Source organism: Kogia breviceps, chromosome 8 (assembly GCF_026419965.1).
Source record: "Kogia breviceps isolate mKogBre1 chromosome 8, mKogBre1 haplotype 1, whole genome shotgun sequence".
NCBI classification, from domain to species: Eukaryota; Metazoa; Chordata; class Mammalia; order Artiodactyla; family Physeteridae; genus Kogia; species Kogia breviceps.
The window spans coordinates 22,942,826-22,961,890 of NC_081317.1; the positions used below are offsets into that span (position 1 = coordinate 22,942,826).

At 42.9% G+C, this 19,065-nt stretch overlaps 1 protein-coding gene across 1 annotated transcript in view; it reads left to right on the forward strand.

Moving 5' to 3' along the window:
* Nucleotides 1-3,179: 3,179 nt before the first annotated feature.
* The window catches only part of TXN (thioredoxin), a 33,349-nt gene continuing 17,463 nt past the window's right edge, over nucleotides 3,180-19,065 (forward strand). Inside the window, exons 1-3 of the mRNA XM_059072277.2 lie at nucleotides 3,180-3,448; nucleotides 13,810-13,914; nucleotides 14,358-14,417. Of these exons, the coding sequence (XP_058928260.1) occupies nucleotides 3,425-3,448; nucleotides 13,810-13,914; nucleotides 14,358-14,417 (189 nt within the window). The 5' untranslated portion in view covers nucleotides 3,180-3,424. The remainder of the gene's footprint in view (nucleotides 3,449-13,809; nucleotides 13,915-14,357; nucleotides 14,418-19,065) is intronic.

The window sequence follows — 19,065 nt, forward strand, 5'->3', positions numbered from 1 at the left end:
AAGAATTAAATCTATCTCCTAGAGGATGTTGAGAAGAATGATGCAATATACCCAGCTCCAGGCCTGGCACTGAATGACTGTTCCACACTTGCATTTGTTCCTTTTCCTTCTTTACCATTGTATTTTGAGCTCCCAATTTCATATCACTTACATGTTCACTTCTGTGTCTTCATCTCAACTCTCTTGCTAGACAATCTTTAAGCCTCACTAATTGTTGGCCTCCCTTTGGAGATCCCAAGGCCAAGTTTATCAAATCTTAGTGTACCTAATCACCTGGGATGCTGCTTTAAAATACAGAGTCCAGGGATATAACTCAAAAGATTGTGATCCTGGTGTGGTCCAGGAGTCTGTGGTATCATCACATACTTTCAGCTATGCTGAATGAGGCAGTCAGGGTTCATACTTAGAGAAATGTGTGATCTGAGAGAAGCTTGCTCAGAAGCCCTAGAGCTGCATCTTCTTCAAATTTGAACCTGAACAAAGACAGCAAACCTAGTTTTCCAGACCCTCAAGGAGCCTCAGATTGAGCTGACCCAGAAACTTGAAGCAAGCTCATCACCCAAGCTCCTCATTTCTGCTTTTCTTGACAACATAGAAATACCATTTTAGTCTGTCCAAAATGCATTTCCCCTTTCTTTGGTAACCCCCTGGAATTTGCTCACTCCTAGTTGAAATAAATGGTTCAAGCAAGGCTGATTCCCTCCTCTACCCCCAACTCAAGTGAATGAAGGTCAGCCTCCAGGGCACTATTAGAGCAGGAGAGAAGAGTGCCCTTTCTTCGGGGATACTAAAATGGTAGGGACCTAAGCCTGGAGGGGCTAGTCTTGCATTAGGTGGAGAACCCACTGAGAATGAAACAAAAACTATGGTGCTCCTGTGACAGCTTTAGGCCCCTGGAGTTCCTACTTGTATGAGTTACTAATTCTTTTCGGTTTAAGTCTGTTTGAGCTGGAATTTCTCCCTACAACTGAGAGTTCTGACTAATACACAGAACCAACCCCCCAAAGAAAGGCCTTTATATCACCCCCTCTCTCTCGCTCTTCTCACCCCTACCTTTCTGCACAAACAGATCCTCCCTCACTGGGCTGTCCCAGTGATTCCCCTGCATCTCACTCTCCCCACAGAATGTTACCTCCTTGCCCCAGCTGAAATCCTAAGGACTTGAGTTTCCCATGTCCCTGTAAGCAGGGGACCATCCTCTTTTGGGTAGGGCCAAGTCTAGCCCCACTTTTCTTTCACCCTCTGAGGGGGAAAAAAATCCTTTTCAATATTCATGTTACCGAGCTCACTGTTCATTACGAATTTCCTGATAACTTTATTCACTTAGGACTCTGACACCTGTTTTACAGTCTCCTCTTCCACCTTTGCCATCATTCCACAGGAATGTCACCATCTTATTAACAGCCTGTAAACATAGTTTATGTAGCACTTACTATGTACCAGGCATGGTTCTAAGCACTTTACATATATTTTAGCTCACTCAACCCTTCTAGCAGCACAGGGTATTATTATCCCCATTTTATAGGTGAGGAAACTGAGGCATAGGAAGGCTGTTTAGACTTGTCTAGAGCTATCTAGACACTAAGTGGTAGAGTGGGTATGAGGACATGGAATCTAATTGCAGAGTCCAGGCTCTTAATACACATGCTCGCCTGCCAGTTCCCTGTTCCCTGTAATTGTAACATTCCCCCATAATCCCCCCTCTACATTGGTCCTAGACATTTGGAAGGTCCTTGAAGAGGAGATGTCAGCTGAGGGTGGTTTGGATGGCCAATGGAGATCTATACCTCCACTTCCTACAGCTCAAATATTTATTGTCATCTCCCATGTAAATGTACCAACTAATAGGCACAGAAGCAGGGATGTAAGTTGGGCTGAAGACACAGCAGAAGCAAAGCAAATTTTTTATTGTGCTCCTGGTACCCTGTAAGACCTCTTCTCTGCCCCACTAGTCCTTATTCTCTATGGGAAGGTTGCTGCATTCAAGCCAGCCCATCCTCCCTCTGTCTAGGACTGTCTTTAGAATGTGTCCCTTGTCTATATGCTTACCCATGGACTGTGTTCCTCAACCTTCTAGAAACTTTGCACAAGAGGTTCAAAACCTCTGTTTTCCTTCCCTCCTCTCTGTTTGAAAGAGTAGACAGAAGGAAGCCAGGGAGCAGTTTCACCCTCCCAGCCAATCACACCTAAATGAGCTGCATCCAGAGTGCCTCCACCTGAAAAATCATGCTCCGCCCTCTTACCCCAACGGCATCCCACTCCTTTCCAGTCTCCTGGCTCTCATTCCAGCTCAACAACTTGCCCATTTCCACTTCCAGCTTCCCTCCTGGCTTCACAATGCCAGCTAACATACTCGCCTTCCACAATACCCAGTCCTGCCAACACATGACACCAAGCACGACTAATTAGTGCTCACTTTAATTATAACTAACTTTAATTATAATTATAACTTTAATTATAACTACTTTAATTATAACTACTTTTTGAGTGCTTACCATGTGCCAAGCACTCTCCTAATCACTTTACAAGCACCTTATTTAATCCTCAAAACACCACCGCCAGGAGTTAGGGACCATCATGATTCTCATTTTACAGAAAGGAAAACTGAGGCACCGGGAGGTCAACTCCTGCTCAGGGTCAGAACTGCGTCACTCTGGCGGGACTTTCAACCCGCATTAGCTTCTGCTTCGCAGGATCCCAGCCACTTCCCGGACGTCACTGCCGCACTAAACTGCTGTGTCACGCTGGAGCAGCAGGTTCCCCGTTGAAGTGAAAAAACAGGAAGGAGGGAAGAGAAGAGCACCTTCGCGATAAATTCCGGAAAGGAGGCGGAGGTGCACACGCAGAAACACTTCCTGGTTATCGTTACTCAGCATTTTGTGGGGTTCGCGGGGCTGGCAGGCAGGAGTGCGACGGGCCTTTCCGAGGAATCGTAGGTAGCCTCTTATCGAGCCTGGGCGCGTCCGATTAAGGCCTGGCTGGCCCCTTCTCAGGTGACCCTGTAGCTCTGGGGGTGGCCTCCGCCTCTGCCCGCCATGCACAGTGCAAGCGCCCTTTACGTCACGTATCCCCACTCCCAGGTGGAGTGCAGGTGGGAGGTACCGAAGGTCTCCAGCCCAGAGGACTCCCAGGAGCTCCGCCCCGCACCCGCCCCAGCCCTGCCCCTCCACCCGCGTCCCTGCCGGCGGTCCCGACCCCGTCCGGCTGCATCCGGGAGGCGGGGCGTAGCCCAGACGCTTTGGCGGGCCCGGGAGGCCCCAGCGGGCGCGCCCCCGCCACACTTACGCCGCGCGCGCCCGCCCGCCCCGCCCACCGTTGCTATAAAGGGAAAGCGGGCTGCGCGCTCTCCAAGCTTCGTGCGGCGTCTTGGATTCGCTTCCGTGTATTCCAGTGAAAGGTCGCCAGTCAGACCCGAGCAGCCAAGATGGTGAAGCAGATTGAGAGCAAGGTAAGCGTTCCGGGGCCGGCCAGGGCGCGGCGCGCAGCCCCGGCAGGTGGGGTAGGCGGTGGGCGGGAGGTGGGCAGGCCGCCCCTTCGCATCACTGGAGGAAGGGGACGCGGCGACTCGGCCTGGGACTGCGAGAAGCCCGGGCCTGGGCGCTCCCGGGGCGGTGGAGCGTGCCCTGGAGGGCTAGGTCCGGGTAACCTATGCGCCTGGGGGATGCACGCGCGTGGGGAGCGCCCTGGAGTCCTCCATTGCGCCTCCGCCCCTTCCCCACCCAGCCGGGAAACCGCGATTGGGTAAAGGATGGAGGGAGTCTGCGTTTGGCCCCCATTTGTATCCGGACACGGGCCCGGGCAAGGAGGTGGAGGGCTCCTTGGAGAAAGCCGGGGCTTGCTGGCTCCACTCTCTCCCCGGGGAGCGGCGTGATCCACCCGCGCTGGGTGCAGTGAGCTCCCTGGGGAGTGGATCTAGGCCGGACACCCCCGGCTTCCTCCAGCACTGCCCGGCCGCAGAGCTGACGCGTGCTGTATCCGCGCGAAGGGAGCGGTTCCGGGCTGGAGAGACCCCCCCCGAACCCCTTTGCTTGCACAAGTCCGGCCCTAGGGGCCCAGGTGGCGGCAAGGAGGTGAAGTCTGGGCCGCGCCCTCGGGACTCCTCCTCCTGCAGCGCAGGGCGTGTTTCCGGCAGCTCTGGCTTTGGAATGACTCAGTCCGCAAGGCTGGGCCCAGGGACCTTCACTGCCCTACCCACCTGTGATTCATCCACGGTGAACTTCGTGGTCGGTGGGTTTCGCTGGAGCCAGGAGTGCCCCTGAGAGCGGCCGCGCCCCGCTGTGTGCTCGTCGGCTTTCGGGTACCCAGACGGCGGTTCTGTCCTTTTAGAAATGCCCACGACAAAAAGTGTTCCATGTTGAGAGTTATTGCAAACTTAATATCCTCCTGCTCAGAAAACTCAGAGCCTAACAGTGTCTGGTGTACTGTGGCCCCTCAAGAAGTGGATGTTAAGTGCAGAGGCACAAAACTGAGTGGGAGAAAACTGATGTTGGCTCAAACAGTGGGACGAAACCGTTTACCCTCGATACCGCCCACCCCAGTAAAGCAGGGGAAAGGCGGGTCGAGTGCCCCGGCCTGGTTTAGGTGCTGGGGTTAGCTTTGGAAATGGAAGTTTGTCTGTTAATTGTTTCTTTATCTTTTTGTTCCTTTTACAACCAGAAAACATAAAGATCGTTGTAGAAAGTTTGGGAAGAGATCTTCTATTTCCTAGACGCAATCACAAAATAGTTGAGGTTATTTTTATTTCCGAGCTGTATGTTTCTCGTCTAATTTAGCCTGAACACTTTCCGTGTAATTGGAAGCTTTTTGTAATCATTTCAATAGCTTAAGACATTGCTGGACATTTGGGCAGTTTTCCACACTTCAGTGAATGTTTCTGTTCTAAGGCTTTTACAGAGTTCAGGCTGTTTCCTCAGGTTAGGGTCTTGAGTGCAGGGTCAAGGGATGTGAACCTTTTATGACTTATTAACAACCTTTTCATTGGTTGAAAAGAGAGCGGCCTTGGGCTTCCCAGGTGGCACAGTGGTTGAGAATCCGCCTGCTAGTTAGTGCAGGAGACACGGGTTTGAGACCTGGTCCGGGAAGATCCCACATGCCACGGAGCAACTAAGCCCTGCACTCTAGAGCCCGCGTGCCACAACTACTGAAGCCCGCACACCTAGAGCCCATGCTCTGCAACAAGAGAAGCCACTGCAGTGAGAAGCCTGTGCACCACAACGAAGAGGAGCCTCCGCTCACCGCAACTAGAGAGAAGCCCGTGTGCAGCAACGAAGACCCAATGCAGCCAAAAATAAATAAATTTATCTTAAAAAAAAGAAAAGAGAGAGACTTAATATTGAATTTTTTCCACATATTTTTATTCAGTGTCTACTGAGTGACAAACAACAGTCTATAAGGGGAGGAGTGGGTGGTCTTCTGCAGTCTGGTGACCTCATCAGTAGAACATGTGAAAACCTACGAAAGGAGTGAGAAATCTTTGGTCTATATGAATTGTCTCAGAATCCAACACTAAAAGCAGAAAATTGGTTCCTGGAGCACATTTCAGTCTTTCCCTATCTTAGTTGTCATAATTGTGGCACCCTCCTCCCCTCATCAATACCAAGAGGTACAAGGGTGACAGGACATTCATTACCCAGAAAAGCACTATGGCCTGGGCCCCAAAGTCCCTGATAATCAGTTGATCTTCAAAATTATGATCCAGGGGGCTTCACTGGTGGCGCAGTGGTTGAGAATCCGCCTGCCGATGCAGGGGACACGGGTTTGTGCCCCGTTCCGGGAGGATCCCACATGCCACGGAGCGGCTAGGCCCATGAGCCATGGCCGCTGAGCCTGTGCGTCCAGAGCCTGTGCTCCGCAACGGGAGAGGCCACAGTGTGAGAGGCCCGCGTACCACCAAAAAAAACAAGAACAACAACAAAAAAAACAACTATGATCCAGAGTCAATCAAAAGCTAAGCTAATGTTTCTTGTAAATATTGAGTACACTTTAGATTTTCATCCTGATGGACTTGGTGCGGTGGGCCATCCAAGACAACTCAGGTTTTGGTAGTTTAGAGCCACTGGGATCCATTTCAGCTCCAAGTGGGTTAATGGGCTATAAAAGTGAGGAGGAAGAAATCAAGTTTTTTAAAGAATGGCCACTGCCATTTCTTTTCTTCTTTTTTTAAAAATAGTATTTTATTCATTTTTTAAAATATTTTTAATTTTATTTTTTTATACAGCAGGTTCTTATTATTAATCAATTTTATACACATCAGTGTATACATGTCAATCCGAATCGCCCAATTCAGCACACCACCATCCCCACCCCCCTGCGGTTTTCCCCCCTTGGTGTCCATATATTTGTTCTCTACATCTGTGTCTCAACTTCTGCCCTGCAAACCGGTTCATCTGTACCATTCTTCTAGGTTCCACATACATGAGTTAATATACGATGTTTGTTTTTCTCTTTCTGCCTTACTTCACTCTGTATGACAGTCTCTAGATCCATCCATGTCTCAACAAATGACTCAATTTCATTCCTTTTTATGGCTGATTAATATTCCATTGTATATATGTACCACATCTTCTTTATCCATTCATATGTTAATGGACACTTAGGTTGCTTCCATGACCTGACTATTGTAAATAGTGCTGCAATGAACATTGGGGTGCATGGTCTTTTTGAATTATGGTTTTCTCAGGGTATATGCCCAGTAGTGGGATTGCTGGATCCTATGGTAATTCTATTTTTAGTTTCTTAAGGAACCTCCATGCTGTTCTCCATAGTGGCTGTATCAATTTACATTCCCACCAACAGTGTAGGAGGGTTCCCTTTTCTCCACACCCTCTCCAGCATTTGTTGTTTGTAGATTTTCTGATGATGCCCATTCTAACTGGTGTGAGGTGACACCTCATTGTACTTTTGATTTGCATTTCTCTAATTAGTGATGTTGAGCAGCTTTTCATGTGCTTCTTGGCCATCAGTATGTCTTCTTTGGAGAAATGTCTATTTAGGACTTCTGCCCATTTTTGGATTGGGTTGGTTGTCTCTTTAATATTGAGCTGCATGAGCTGTTTAATTTTGGAGATTGATCCTTTGTCCGTTGACTCGTTTGCAAATATTTTCTCCCATTCTGAAGGTTGTCTTTTTGTCGTTTATGGTTTCCTTTGCTGTGCAAAAGCTTTTAAGTTTCATTAGGTCCCATTTGATGATTTTTGTTTTTATTCCCATTACTCTAGGAGATGGATCAAAAAGGATCTTGCTGTGATTTATGTCAAAGAGTGTTCTTCCTATGTTTTCCTCTAAGAGTTTTATAGTGTCCAGTCTTACATTTAGGTCTCAAATCCATTTTGAGTTTATTTTTGTGTATGGTGTTAGGGAGTGTTCTAATTTCCTTCTTTTACATGTAGCTGTCCAGTTTTCCAGCACCACTTATTGAAGAGACTGTCTTTTTTCCATTGTATATCCTTGCCTCCTTTGTCATAGATTAGTTTATCATAGGTGCGTGGGTTTACCTCTGGGCTTTCTATCTTGTTCCATTGATCTGTGTTTCTATTTTTGTGTCAGTACCATATTGTCTTGATTACTATAGCTTTGTAGTATAGTCTGAAGTCAGGGAGTCTGATTCCTCCAGCTTCGTTTTTTTCCCTCAAGACTGCTTTGGCTATTCGTGGTCTTTTTTGTCTCCATACAAATTTTAAGATTTTTTTTGTTCTAGTTCCATAAAAAATGCCATTGGTAATTTGATAGGGATTGCATTGAATCTGTAGATTGCTTTGGGCAGTATTGTCATTTTCCCAATGTTGATTCTTCCAATCCAAGAACATGGTATATCTCTCCATCTGTTGGTATCATCTTTAATTTCTTTCATCAGTGTCTTATAGTTTTCTGCATACAGGTCTTTTGTCTTTTTAGGTAGCTTTATTCCTAGGTGTTTTATTCTTTTTGTTGCAGTGGTAAATGGGAGTGTTTCCTTAATTTCTCTTTTAGATTTTTCATCATTAGTGTATAGGAATGCAAGAGATTTCTGTGTATTAATTTTGTATCCTGCAACTTTACCAAATTCATTGATGAGCTCTAGTAGTTTTCTGTTGGTATTTTTAGAATTCTCTGTGTATAGTATCATGTCATCTGCAAACAGTGACAGTTTTACTTCTTCTCTTCCAATTTGTATTCCTTTTATTTCTTTTTCTTCTCTGGTTGCTGTGGCTAGGACTTCCAAAACTATGTTGAATAATAGCGGTGAGAGTGGACGTCCTTGTCTTGTTCCTGATCTTAGAGGAAATGCTTTCAGTTTTTCACCATTGAGAATGATGTTTGCTGTGGGTTTGTCATATATGGCCTTTATTATGTTGAGGTAGGTTCCCTCTATGCCCACTTTCTGGAGAGTTTTTATCATAAATGGGTGTTGAACTTTGTTAAAAGCTTTTTCTGCATCTATTGAGATGATCATATGGTTTTTGTTAATATGGTGTATCACATTGATTGATTTGCATATATTGAAGAATCCTTGCATCCCTGGGATAAATCCCACTTGATCATGGTGTATGATCCTTTTAATGTGTTGTTGGATTCTGTTTACTAGTATTTTGTTGAGGATTTTTGCATGTGTATTCATCAGTGATATTGGTCTGTAATTTTCTTTTTTTGTAGTATCTTTGTCTGGTTTTGGTATCAGGGTGATGATGGCCTCATAGAATGAGTTTGGGAATGTTCCTTCCTCTGCAATTTTTTGGAAGAGTTTGAGAAGGATGGATGTTAGCTCTTCTCTAGGTGTTTGATAGAATTCACCTGTGAAGCCATCTGGCCCTGGACTTTTGTTTCTTGGAAGATTTTTAATCAGAGTTTCAATTTCATTACTTGTGATTGGTCTGTTCATGTTTTCTGTTTCTTCCTGGTTCAGTCTTGGAAGGTTATACCTTTCTAAGAATTTATCCATTTCTTCCAGGTTGTCCATTTTATTGGCATAGAGTTGCTTGTAGTAGTCTCTTAGGATGCTTTGTATTTCTGTGGTGTCTGTTGTAACTTCTCCTTTTTCCTTTCTAATTTTATTGATTTGAGTCCTCTCCCTCTTGATGAGTCTGGCTAATGGTTTATCAATCTTGTTTATCTTCTCAAAGAACCAGCTTTTAGTTTTCTTGATCTTTGCTATTGTTTTCTTTGTTTCTCTTTCATTTATTTCTGCTCTGATCTTTATGATTTCTTTCCTTCTGCTAACTTTGGGTTTTGTTTGTTCTTCTTTCTCTAGTTCCTTCAGGTGTAAGGTTAGTTGTTTATTTGAGATATTTCTTGTTTCTTCAGGTAAGCTTGTATAGCTATAAACTTCCCTCTTAGAAGTGCTTTTGCTGCATCCCATCAGTTTTGGATTGTCTTGTTTTCATTGTCATTTGTCTCTAGGTATTTTTTGATTTCCTCTTTGATTTCTTCAGTGATCTCTTGGTTATTTAGTAACGTAGTGTTTAGCCTCCATGTGTTTGTGTTTTTTACATTTTTTCCCCTGTAATTCATTTCTAATCTCATAGCATTGTGGTCAGAAAAGATGCTTGATATGATTTCAATTTTCTTAAATTTAGTGAGGCTTGATTTGTGACCCAAGATGAGTTCTGTCGTGGAGAATGTTCCGTGCATACTTGAGAAAAAAGTGTAATCTGCTGGTTTTCGGATGGAATGTCCTATAAATATCAGTTAAATCTCTCTGGTCTGTTGTGTCATTTAAAGCTTCTGTTTCCTTATTTATTTTCATTTTCAATGATCAGTTCATTAGTGTAAGTGAGGTGTTAAAGTCCCCCACTATTATTGTGTTACTGTCGATTTCCCCTTTTATGGCTGTTAGCAGTTGCCTTATGTATTGAGGTGCTCCTATGTTGGGTGCATATATATTTATAATTGTTATATCTTCTTTTTGGATTAACCCTTGATAATTATGTAGTGTTCTTCCTTGTCTCCTGTAACATTCTTTATTTTAAAGACTACTTTATCTGATATGAATATAGCTGCTCCAGCTTTCTTTTGATTTCCATTTGCATGGAATATTTTTCCATCCCCTCACTTTCAGTCTGTATGTGTCACTAGGTCTGAAGTGGGTCTCTTGTAGACAGCATATAGATGGGTCTTGTTTTTGTATCCATTCAGCAAGCCTGTGTCTTTTGGTTGGAGCATTTAATCCATACACGTTTAAGGTAATTATCGATATGTATGTTCCTATGACCATTTTCTTAATTGTTTTGGGTTTGTTTTTGTAGGTCCTTTTCTTCTGTGTTTACCACTTAGAGAAGTTCCTTTAGCATCTGTTGTAGAGCTGGTTTGGTGGTGCTGAATTCTCTTAGCTTTTGCTTGTCTGTAAAGCTTTTGATTTCTCCTTTGAATCTGAATGAGATCCTTGCCAGGTAGAGTAATCTTGGTTGTTGGTTCTTCCCTTTCATCACTTTAAGTGTATCATGCCACTCCCTTCTGGCTTGTAGAGTTTCTGCTGAGAAATCAGCTGTTAACCTTATGGGAGTTCCCTTATATGTTCTTTATGCTTCTTCCCTTGCTGGTTTCAATAAGTATTCTTTGTCTTTAATTTTTGCCAATTTGATTACTATGTGTCTCAGCATGTTTCTCCTTGGGCTTATCTTGTATGGGACTCACTGCGCTTCCTCTACTTGGGTGGCTATTTCCTTTCCCACGTTAGGGAAGTTTTCGACTAGAATCTCTTCAAATATTTTCTTGGGTCCTTTCTCTCTCTCTTCTTCTGGGACCCCTATAATGCGAATGTTGTTGCGTTTAATGTTGTCCCAGATGTTTCTTAGGCTGTCTTCATTTCTTTTCATTCTTTTTTCTTTATTCTGTTCCACAGCAGTGCATTCCACCATTCTGTCTTCCAGGTCACTTAACCGTTCTTAACCGTTCTTCTGCCTCAGTTAGTTATTCTGCTCTTGATTCCTTCTAGTGTAGTTTTCATTTCAGTGATTGTATTGTTCACCTCTGTTTGTTTGTTCTTTAATTTGTCTAGGTCTTTGTTAAACATTTCTTGCATCTTCTCAATCTTTGCCTCCATTGTTTTTCTGAGGTCCTGGATCATCTTCACTATCATTATTCTGAATTCTTTTTCTGTAAGGTTGCCTATCTCCACTTCATTTAGTTGTTTTTCTGGGGTTTTATCTTGTTCCTTCATCTGGTACATAGCCCTCTGCCTTTTCATCTTGTCTATCTTTCTGTAAATGTGGTTTTTGTTCCACAGGCTGCAGGATTGTTATTCAGTTTATATATACATATTTTTAATTAATTTATTATTTTTGTCTGTTGGGTCTGTTGCTGCGCGCAGGCTTTCTCTAGTTGTGGCGAGCAGTGGCTACTATTCGTTGCGGTGTGCGGGCTTCTCATTGCAGTGGCTTCTTGCGGAGCACAGGCTCTAGGCGTGCGGGATTCAGTAATTGTGGCACTCGGGCTCAGTAGTTGTGGCTCGTGGGCTCTAGAGCGCAAGCTCAGTAGTTGTGGCACGTGGGCTTATTTGCTCCTCGGCATGGGGGATCTTCCTGGACCAGGGCTTGAACCCATGTACCCTACACTGGCAGGCGGATTCTTAACCACTGTGCCACCAGGGAAGTCCCTGCTGCCATTTCTTGAACTCCCAACTTTAAGACACAGGCACTTTGCTAAATGCTTTACAAACCACTCTTATGCCTGTTGATTAACTTTGGAATGGGTGTGTTTAGGAAAAGAGATACTAGATGCTGCTCTTATTTATCTGCCCCAAATACATTGTTTTGTTTTCAGAATGTTTCTGTTAGTGATGGGAACTTTTATCAATCCTCACTCGTTTTTTCTGGGAGCTAGAAATTATGGTTTGCTTCTTAGTCAGATAATACTGAATCATTTTCACACTGATGTCTGTTTTAGGCAAACTTTAGTATGCAGAGAATATAACTTGTAATGAAGTCTTACATATACCTGGCTCTGCAACTCATGTTCAGTGAAGCCAAAAGTTATTGCTGAAAGATATTCTAGGTTGAGAGTAACCTCACCAGTATTTACTGAGAGCCAACCATGTTCACAAAACCATGTATTCATCTGACCAGACATTGTCAATCTTTATTTTCCTGTCTTACCTGGATCTTGCAGTAAAGAATGGCTGGTTTGACCTTAAAAAATCACATTGGGGAAGGCTTTGAAGGAAATTCATCTGGAAAAAATCGGTGATGGTTTGGGAAAATAATTTCTGTACTTCTTACTCTCTGTGTGCACTCTCCACTACACAGACACACCTCCCCACACCTAAAGGTGTGGTGTATTTATTTGTATGCAGGTTTGTACCTGCGTAACTGAAAAGGGTACAGAAGTCATGACCTACCATTCCAGGAAACACCATTTGTGAATTGTTTTCCCCAATACACATGAGGTAGAAATTAGAAATCTAGAGAAGTAACTTCAGAGGAATTCACTTTAGTTTTTTTTTGTTTGTTTGTTAATGGTGCTTTATTTACTTTCTTCTTTACTTGGACCAAATCTGATCTGATTCTTAGCTTTCAAAGGAGGGGGGCGGTGGTGTTGGTTTTTAATTAAACCAATGTGACTGGCATTTTTTCCCTTGAAGAAAACCGAGACTTCAGATATAGATGTTTGTGTTTTGATTTCTCTTCATGGCCTTGGTTTTGGTCAGCACCAGCTGACTGACTGTGGTTAAAAAAGAGTCGTCCCTTGTTAACTAGAAGGATAGGTTGCTAGGGTTACAGTATCAAAACCATTGGTAAATTATTCAGGGAGGTTGGTGGTAAGGGATTTCTTGATCATTTCTACTGGTGGAATTTTATTCAACAAGCATTGCTTACGAAAAGTAACAGAAAATTCCCTTCATAAGGGACTAAAACTTTTTCATTTGGTCAACAATGAAGGCAGAAATCAACAATAGTATGTATGATCTCAATTCTGGAAACTCCATTAAAAGAGTATAAGGACATATGCTTAATGTCAACAGTGAGTGTAAGGATGTGGAGAAGGTTCTTTTCCTTGATACTTATTTGTTTGACCTTTTGGATGTTCTACCATAGACAATATTAGCTTAATCAAAAAGTTTTAGTTTTTAAAGTAACTTGTATTTTAGTTGCAAGATTCTGTGCCTTTGTGACTTATTCAATTGAAGTGTGATTCTTGGATCAATCAATGAGCATTTAGTGAATGTCTGCCATATATTATACATAGATTTGATGTGGAAACTTTTTTTGTTATAAATTTATTTTATGTATTTATTTTTGGCTGCGTTGTGTCTTCGTTGCTGCTCGCGGGCTTTCTCTAGTTGCGGCGAGCAGGGGCCACTCTTCATTGCGGTGTGCGGGCTTCTCATTGTGGTGGCGTCTCTTGTTGCAGAGCATGGGTTCTAGGTGCACGGGCTTCAGTAGTTGTGGCATGCAGGCTCAGTAGTTGTGGCACACAGGCTTAGTTGCTCTGCGGCTTGTGGGATCTTCCCAGGCCAGGGCTCGAACCCGTGTCCCCTGCATTGGTAGGTAGATTCTTAACCACTGCACCACCAGGGAAGTCCAGATGCGGAAACATTTTTAATACCAATGTCTTTATTTTCCTTTCATTTACTTAGTTTGGATGTGGATTAACCAATATTTTATATTTATTAAGACATGAATATTGATACACTGTATACATTATACTTGTTTCATCTTATCAAATAACGTTACACCACTGTAGGATTTCTTCAAGCAGTTTATTTGCTTTGTTTTCCTTTTTTAATTAAAAAAATAAGACCTGAAAGCAGGACCTCCAAATTGTGCTTTGTGTTGCATTTTATCAGGGCTTTTGGAAATAAATGTAACTTAACATCTGCTTTTTTCTTTCCCTTAGTATGCTTTTCAGGAAGCCTTGAACAGTGCAGGAGAGAAACTCGTAGTAGTCGACTTCTCAGCCACGTGGTGTGGGCCTTGCAAAATGATCAAGCCTTTCTTTCATGTAAGTATTTATTAGCCAACTTCTGCTTTTGTAAACTATTTGTGTGTTTGGGGTTGGTGGTCACAAATCTAGGAAAGAAGGACAGTTAGAGGTTTTGTTGTTGTCGGATCTTTGGTCTGAAAATCATAGCATAACAATTTAGGTTTGACACATACAGCCTATTGAAGACAACTTTCAGAAGTTAATTTGGTTGTCTTAAGTGGTTTTGTTTTTCTTCACAATGAAACATGGGCCCTATTTGAAGTTCAGGAATCAGAGTTGATGTTTCAGATTATTTTATACCAAGGAGAATTTGACTCAGGGAACATGTCTTTTATGCTTACCCATCCCTAAATATTTGGATCTTTAGTCCCTACTTTTAAGTTTGCATTTAAGAAGCTTGAGTGTGTTGGCTGCCATTACCCAGTGCTAAATCTTTGTGGATCTTTTTTCTAATTTTCTAGTCTCTCTCTGAAAAGTATTCCAACGTAGTGTTCCTCGAAGTGGATGTGGATGACTGTCAGGTATGTGGCTGGAAATGTGGAATAATGTTGAGCTTTTTGCATTGGCCTTTTTCTCTGAATTACACATTGCTTGTTCTCATAAATAAGTAAAACACTAGAATTACAACCCTAGTTAAAAAGTTTATTTCAGAAGAATGGGTAATTGTGCCAATTATGAGCTTAATCCTAGATGTCAGGAGCTAAGTACATCACATCCTAAAATAAAATGGTTAAGGCATCTGTTACCCATCTTTACTAGTCACCTGTCTTTCTAAAAGCCCAAGTAATCTACCTAACATTCTGAGATGCTCAACAAACAGAAATTGAAATAGACCAAACACCAAGATGCCTGATAGAGAGCTGAGAGAAGAATTTGGGGGAACATTTCAAGATTGGTTTAATTTAACAAATGCTCATTTAGCACTTTGGGCCAGGCGCACTGTTCTTTGTGCGTAACAAGTATGGATTCATTTAATCCTTTGTCCTGTCATCATGCCCAGGTTGACCATGGAGTTACAGTTAGTAAGTAGCAAAGCAGGGATTTAAATGTGTGTGGGCAGGTTTGCTTAGCACCAGCAGGGCAGGAGTGGGTTAGGGTATGAAGTGGCAACAAAGGTGCTAGACCTGGCTTCCAGTCCTGGCCCAGTGACTTCTGCTTTAGGCTCATTCTCGTATCCCTTGAGCCTTGGTTCTTCTGTCTATGACCAGATTTTAATACCTGCCCCCACCAACCTTGTAAGGTTGATTATTTATTGAGCAAACATGGAAATCCTGCTAAAGGTCCAGAAGGGTGTATAAAAAGGGCGGGGGGGGGGGGGGACGGGACGACGGACATATGGCAATATTTTCTAAGCCTGTGGGCACTTCCCAGTACCACATTGCTTATTCCCCGCATATTTTCTTCTTTCTTTCTTGCCGGACAAGCTCCTTGACTTAAGCTTCACATCCTCTCCAGGAATTCTCTGACTCCCTTTTATGCCCAGACTAGATTCGTTCCCTTCCTCTGTGTCCCCCTAGTGTCCTCTGCCCCTCTTCTTCGTGGATTGATGGCTGTCCAATGGGAGGAGCGTGTTCTGTGCCTCAGGTTGAGCCTCTGTTAAATGGCAGTGTTACTCCAGCATCATAAGGCAGTTGTCAGGATCATGTGAGATAAAACCTGGGAAGTGCTTTGAGAAGTGCCTGGCACATGATAAGCATTAGCTATTACTATAATGATCTTTGTGTCTGTCCTTCGTTAGTCTGTCAGTTTCTTGGGATCAGGGACCCTGTCTTATTTGCCTTTGTTTCCTCTTTACCAGCACACCTGTCTGACCTGTGGTAGGTGAAGAATGAATGAATTGGTATGGTTGTTAAGCAAAGTTATTCTGATGGGTCCTGGGTTTTTGTTTTAAGTAAGAGTAGACAGCATGTGTTTGTGAGAAAACTCTTGCTCCCTATTTGAACCTCACTTATTTTTTTTAATCTCGTCACCTTAGCCAGGTGAAAATGGCACCTGGAAGGGACTAAAGAAATTGGTACTGACCCTATCAGACAGCAAGTGAATACATTTTTATTTGGAAGTACTAACATATGCTAGATGCTGCACTAAGCCCTCTGCCTACATTGTATCATTTCATCCAGGCAGTGACCATGAGAACTATTTTTATCAGCATCCCCCCTGAACAGATAATGGGACTGCAACACAGAAGGGAAAAAGGTCGATTGAGGCAGAGGCTGTGGATTTGGCCTCTGTACCGTGCTGGGTCCAGGACCAATGCTTTCTGCCTCTCCAAAACCTTTGGGAAGCAGGTGTGCAGAGCAGGCCCAGACTTCAATAAGATGGCCCCTCCTTTAGACGCGGTTGTCATCCTCATCATCACCCTGAAAGTATGTAGACCTCTAGACCTTGAAGTGACCTTCTCATAAGTTGGGGACCTTTCACTTTGAGCAACATATGATTTTTTTTTTAATACTCTTAATGACAACTATTACACCATCTAAATAGCCTTATCAACCTTTTGCGTCATTAAAAATTGAATTCCAGAACCCTTTGGTCACCCCATACACATAGCAATAGTCTGTCAGTTCCTACTTACCTGGCCATTCAGCAGAGTTAGCAAGGCAGGTAATTCAAACAAAAAGGAGTTCATTATCAATCCATGAGTTGTTTTTCCCCCATGGAATTTATGAATTGCATGAGTGGGTCTTCTTTTTGTTGCTTTGGAATGCTGTAGGTAAAACCATCCCCTGATTTTAGCTCGAAAAGAATCAGATGAGAGATAAAAATGACATCAATTCATTATTTTGAGTATTAGATCATATCATTAAATAGATGGAATATTTTAGGACTGAATTTGTTTTTATATTTTTTATGCAGATAATTCCTGTCCATGCAGACTCAGGGTACTTAATGTTTATAATATCTTTGGGGCAAACAGCACCTAGTTTTAATAGAAAAATATCTAAACACTTGGGCTGGAAGAGATTATCTTTTAGGTGTAATAGATTCAAATGGACAGTTAGGAGGCATGGACATATAATGTGGTACACACACAAAACAACTCTGTATGCATAGCGAAGTGTGAATACTACTTTTGAAAATGATAGACTGATCTTATTTCCTTAACAGCGGACTCTACTCCCAACTCTACAGAGTATGATACTTATAAGCTCAAAAGAAACAAAGTAAGTTAGGCCTGATAGTTTTGCAACCTTTTAGAATGCCATGTGTTTCCATTATGATGAGAACAGCCAGGAATGAGTTAATAACAGGTGACAACAGCAGATTTAAAGTTATTTTGGCTATACAGAGTGCTGAGCTAGAAACCAATGAAAACAAAAGTAATAAGGTAAAATGTAGCCTCCTTACACTTACTAATAAAAACTAATAAAAATCTGAGATGGGCCAAAACTATAGGGATGGAGAACAAACTGGTGGGGGGGGGGGGTGCTAAGGGGGAGTGTCTGACCACAGAGAAGCTACTGAGGAGGTTTTATGCGAGTGAGGGAAGAGTTCTGTATCCTGATTATGGCAGATATGACTACACAAGTTCCAGATTGTTTATTTTTTTTTAAATGGCAGGACCTGGGTCTGTCAGAGGTTGGCTAGCTTTCTGTTTTTAAATAAGGGAAGTGATAAACTTGAGATCAAGAATGTTTTTAAAAGCTCAAAGGTAACTACTTAACTTTTAAGTGTGCATGCCTTTCAAATCACTACAGGAGTGGGCAAATTGGTCCATAGAACAAGTAATAGAAAACAAAAGAAAAAAAATAAAACAGTAACAGAGGCAGTAGAGATCAAATATTAGTTATAGAACTATTAACCTTTACTGAGGTCCATAAAAGATTTTACTAGATGGGTATACTGTCTTCCAGGATGTTGACTCGGTATTATTAAAATGCTAGTTAGTACTCTTAGATTCATCCAACATTTTTGGGAAATTGATCATGACATTCTGAAATAATGTAGTCAGGAAAATCCTGGAAAGTATTTTTAAAAACTAATTAGGAGGGAAGTCATAGAAGATGGGGAAGGACAGGCCCCATAAAGTACATTAGCAGCAATAATTAAACCAGTGTGGTCTTGTAACCAGAGTAGGTATGTAGATCCATGGACAAGACTAAAAAGTCCAATAAAGTAGAATCAAATCTATTAAACCATGTATTAACAATTAACCATTTGGGGTTAAGATGTTGCATCTCTACCTCATTCTTTACCCCCAGATACAATCTAGAAGAAATCCAAACATAAAAATTCTAGAAAATACTGAACACATAGAAGTGATACACTGTCAGGTGCATTAACTGCCCCATTTCTTACATTCCTAAGAATTTGATTAACTGTTTTTCTCTGTGGCCATTGCAGAAATGGGCCTGAACCCTTGACTGCAATTTTAAGACATAAAACGTATGAACATGATTTTTTTTTTTTTTTTTTGCGGTATGCGGGCCTCTCACTGCTGCGGCCTCTCCCGCTGCGGAGCACAGGCTCCGGACGCACAGGCCCAGCGGCCATGGCTCACGGGCCTAGTTGCTCCGCGGCATGTGGGATCCTCCCGGACCAGGGCACGAACCCGTGTCTCCTGCATCGGCAGGCGGACTCTCAACCACTGCGCCACCAGGGAAGCCCTGAACATGATTTTAAAACCACTTCAGGGCTTCCCAGGTGGCTCAGGGGTTGAGAGTCCGCCTGCTGATGCAGGGGACACAGGTTCGTGCCCTGGTCTGGGAAGATCCCACATGCCGCAGAGCGGCTGGGCCCGTGAGCCATGGCTCCTGAGCCTGTGCGTCCGGAGCCTGTGCTTCGCAACGGGAGAGGCCACAACAGTGAGAGGCCTGTGTACGGCAAAAAACAAACAAACAAACAAAAACCCACTTCAAGTCTTTCTCAAAGCATTGACACCACTTCTGAGCATTTATCTTGTTTCTAGTTTTTTGTCTTATTTTATTGTAAGTTAGGCAGTTGTACCAATGCAGGAATGCTAAGCTCTGGTTAGGAGAGGTATCAGGCATCCAGAATCTGAGAACAGCAATTAGACTATCATTTCCATTGATTGGGACCCTGTATTTTCTGCTGATAAAGCTTTGGGATTCGCTTTTCATCTGAAGGTTGCGATCAGTGTCCACGTCCTGTGATCTTTGGATGTGGAATATATTTTTTGGTAGGTTCCAGTCTTTTTTTTTTAATATC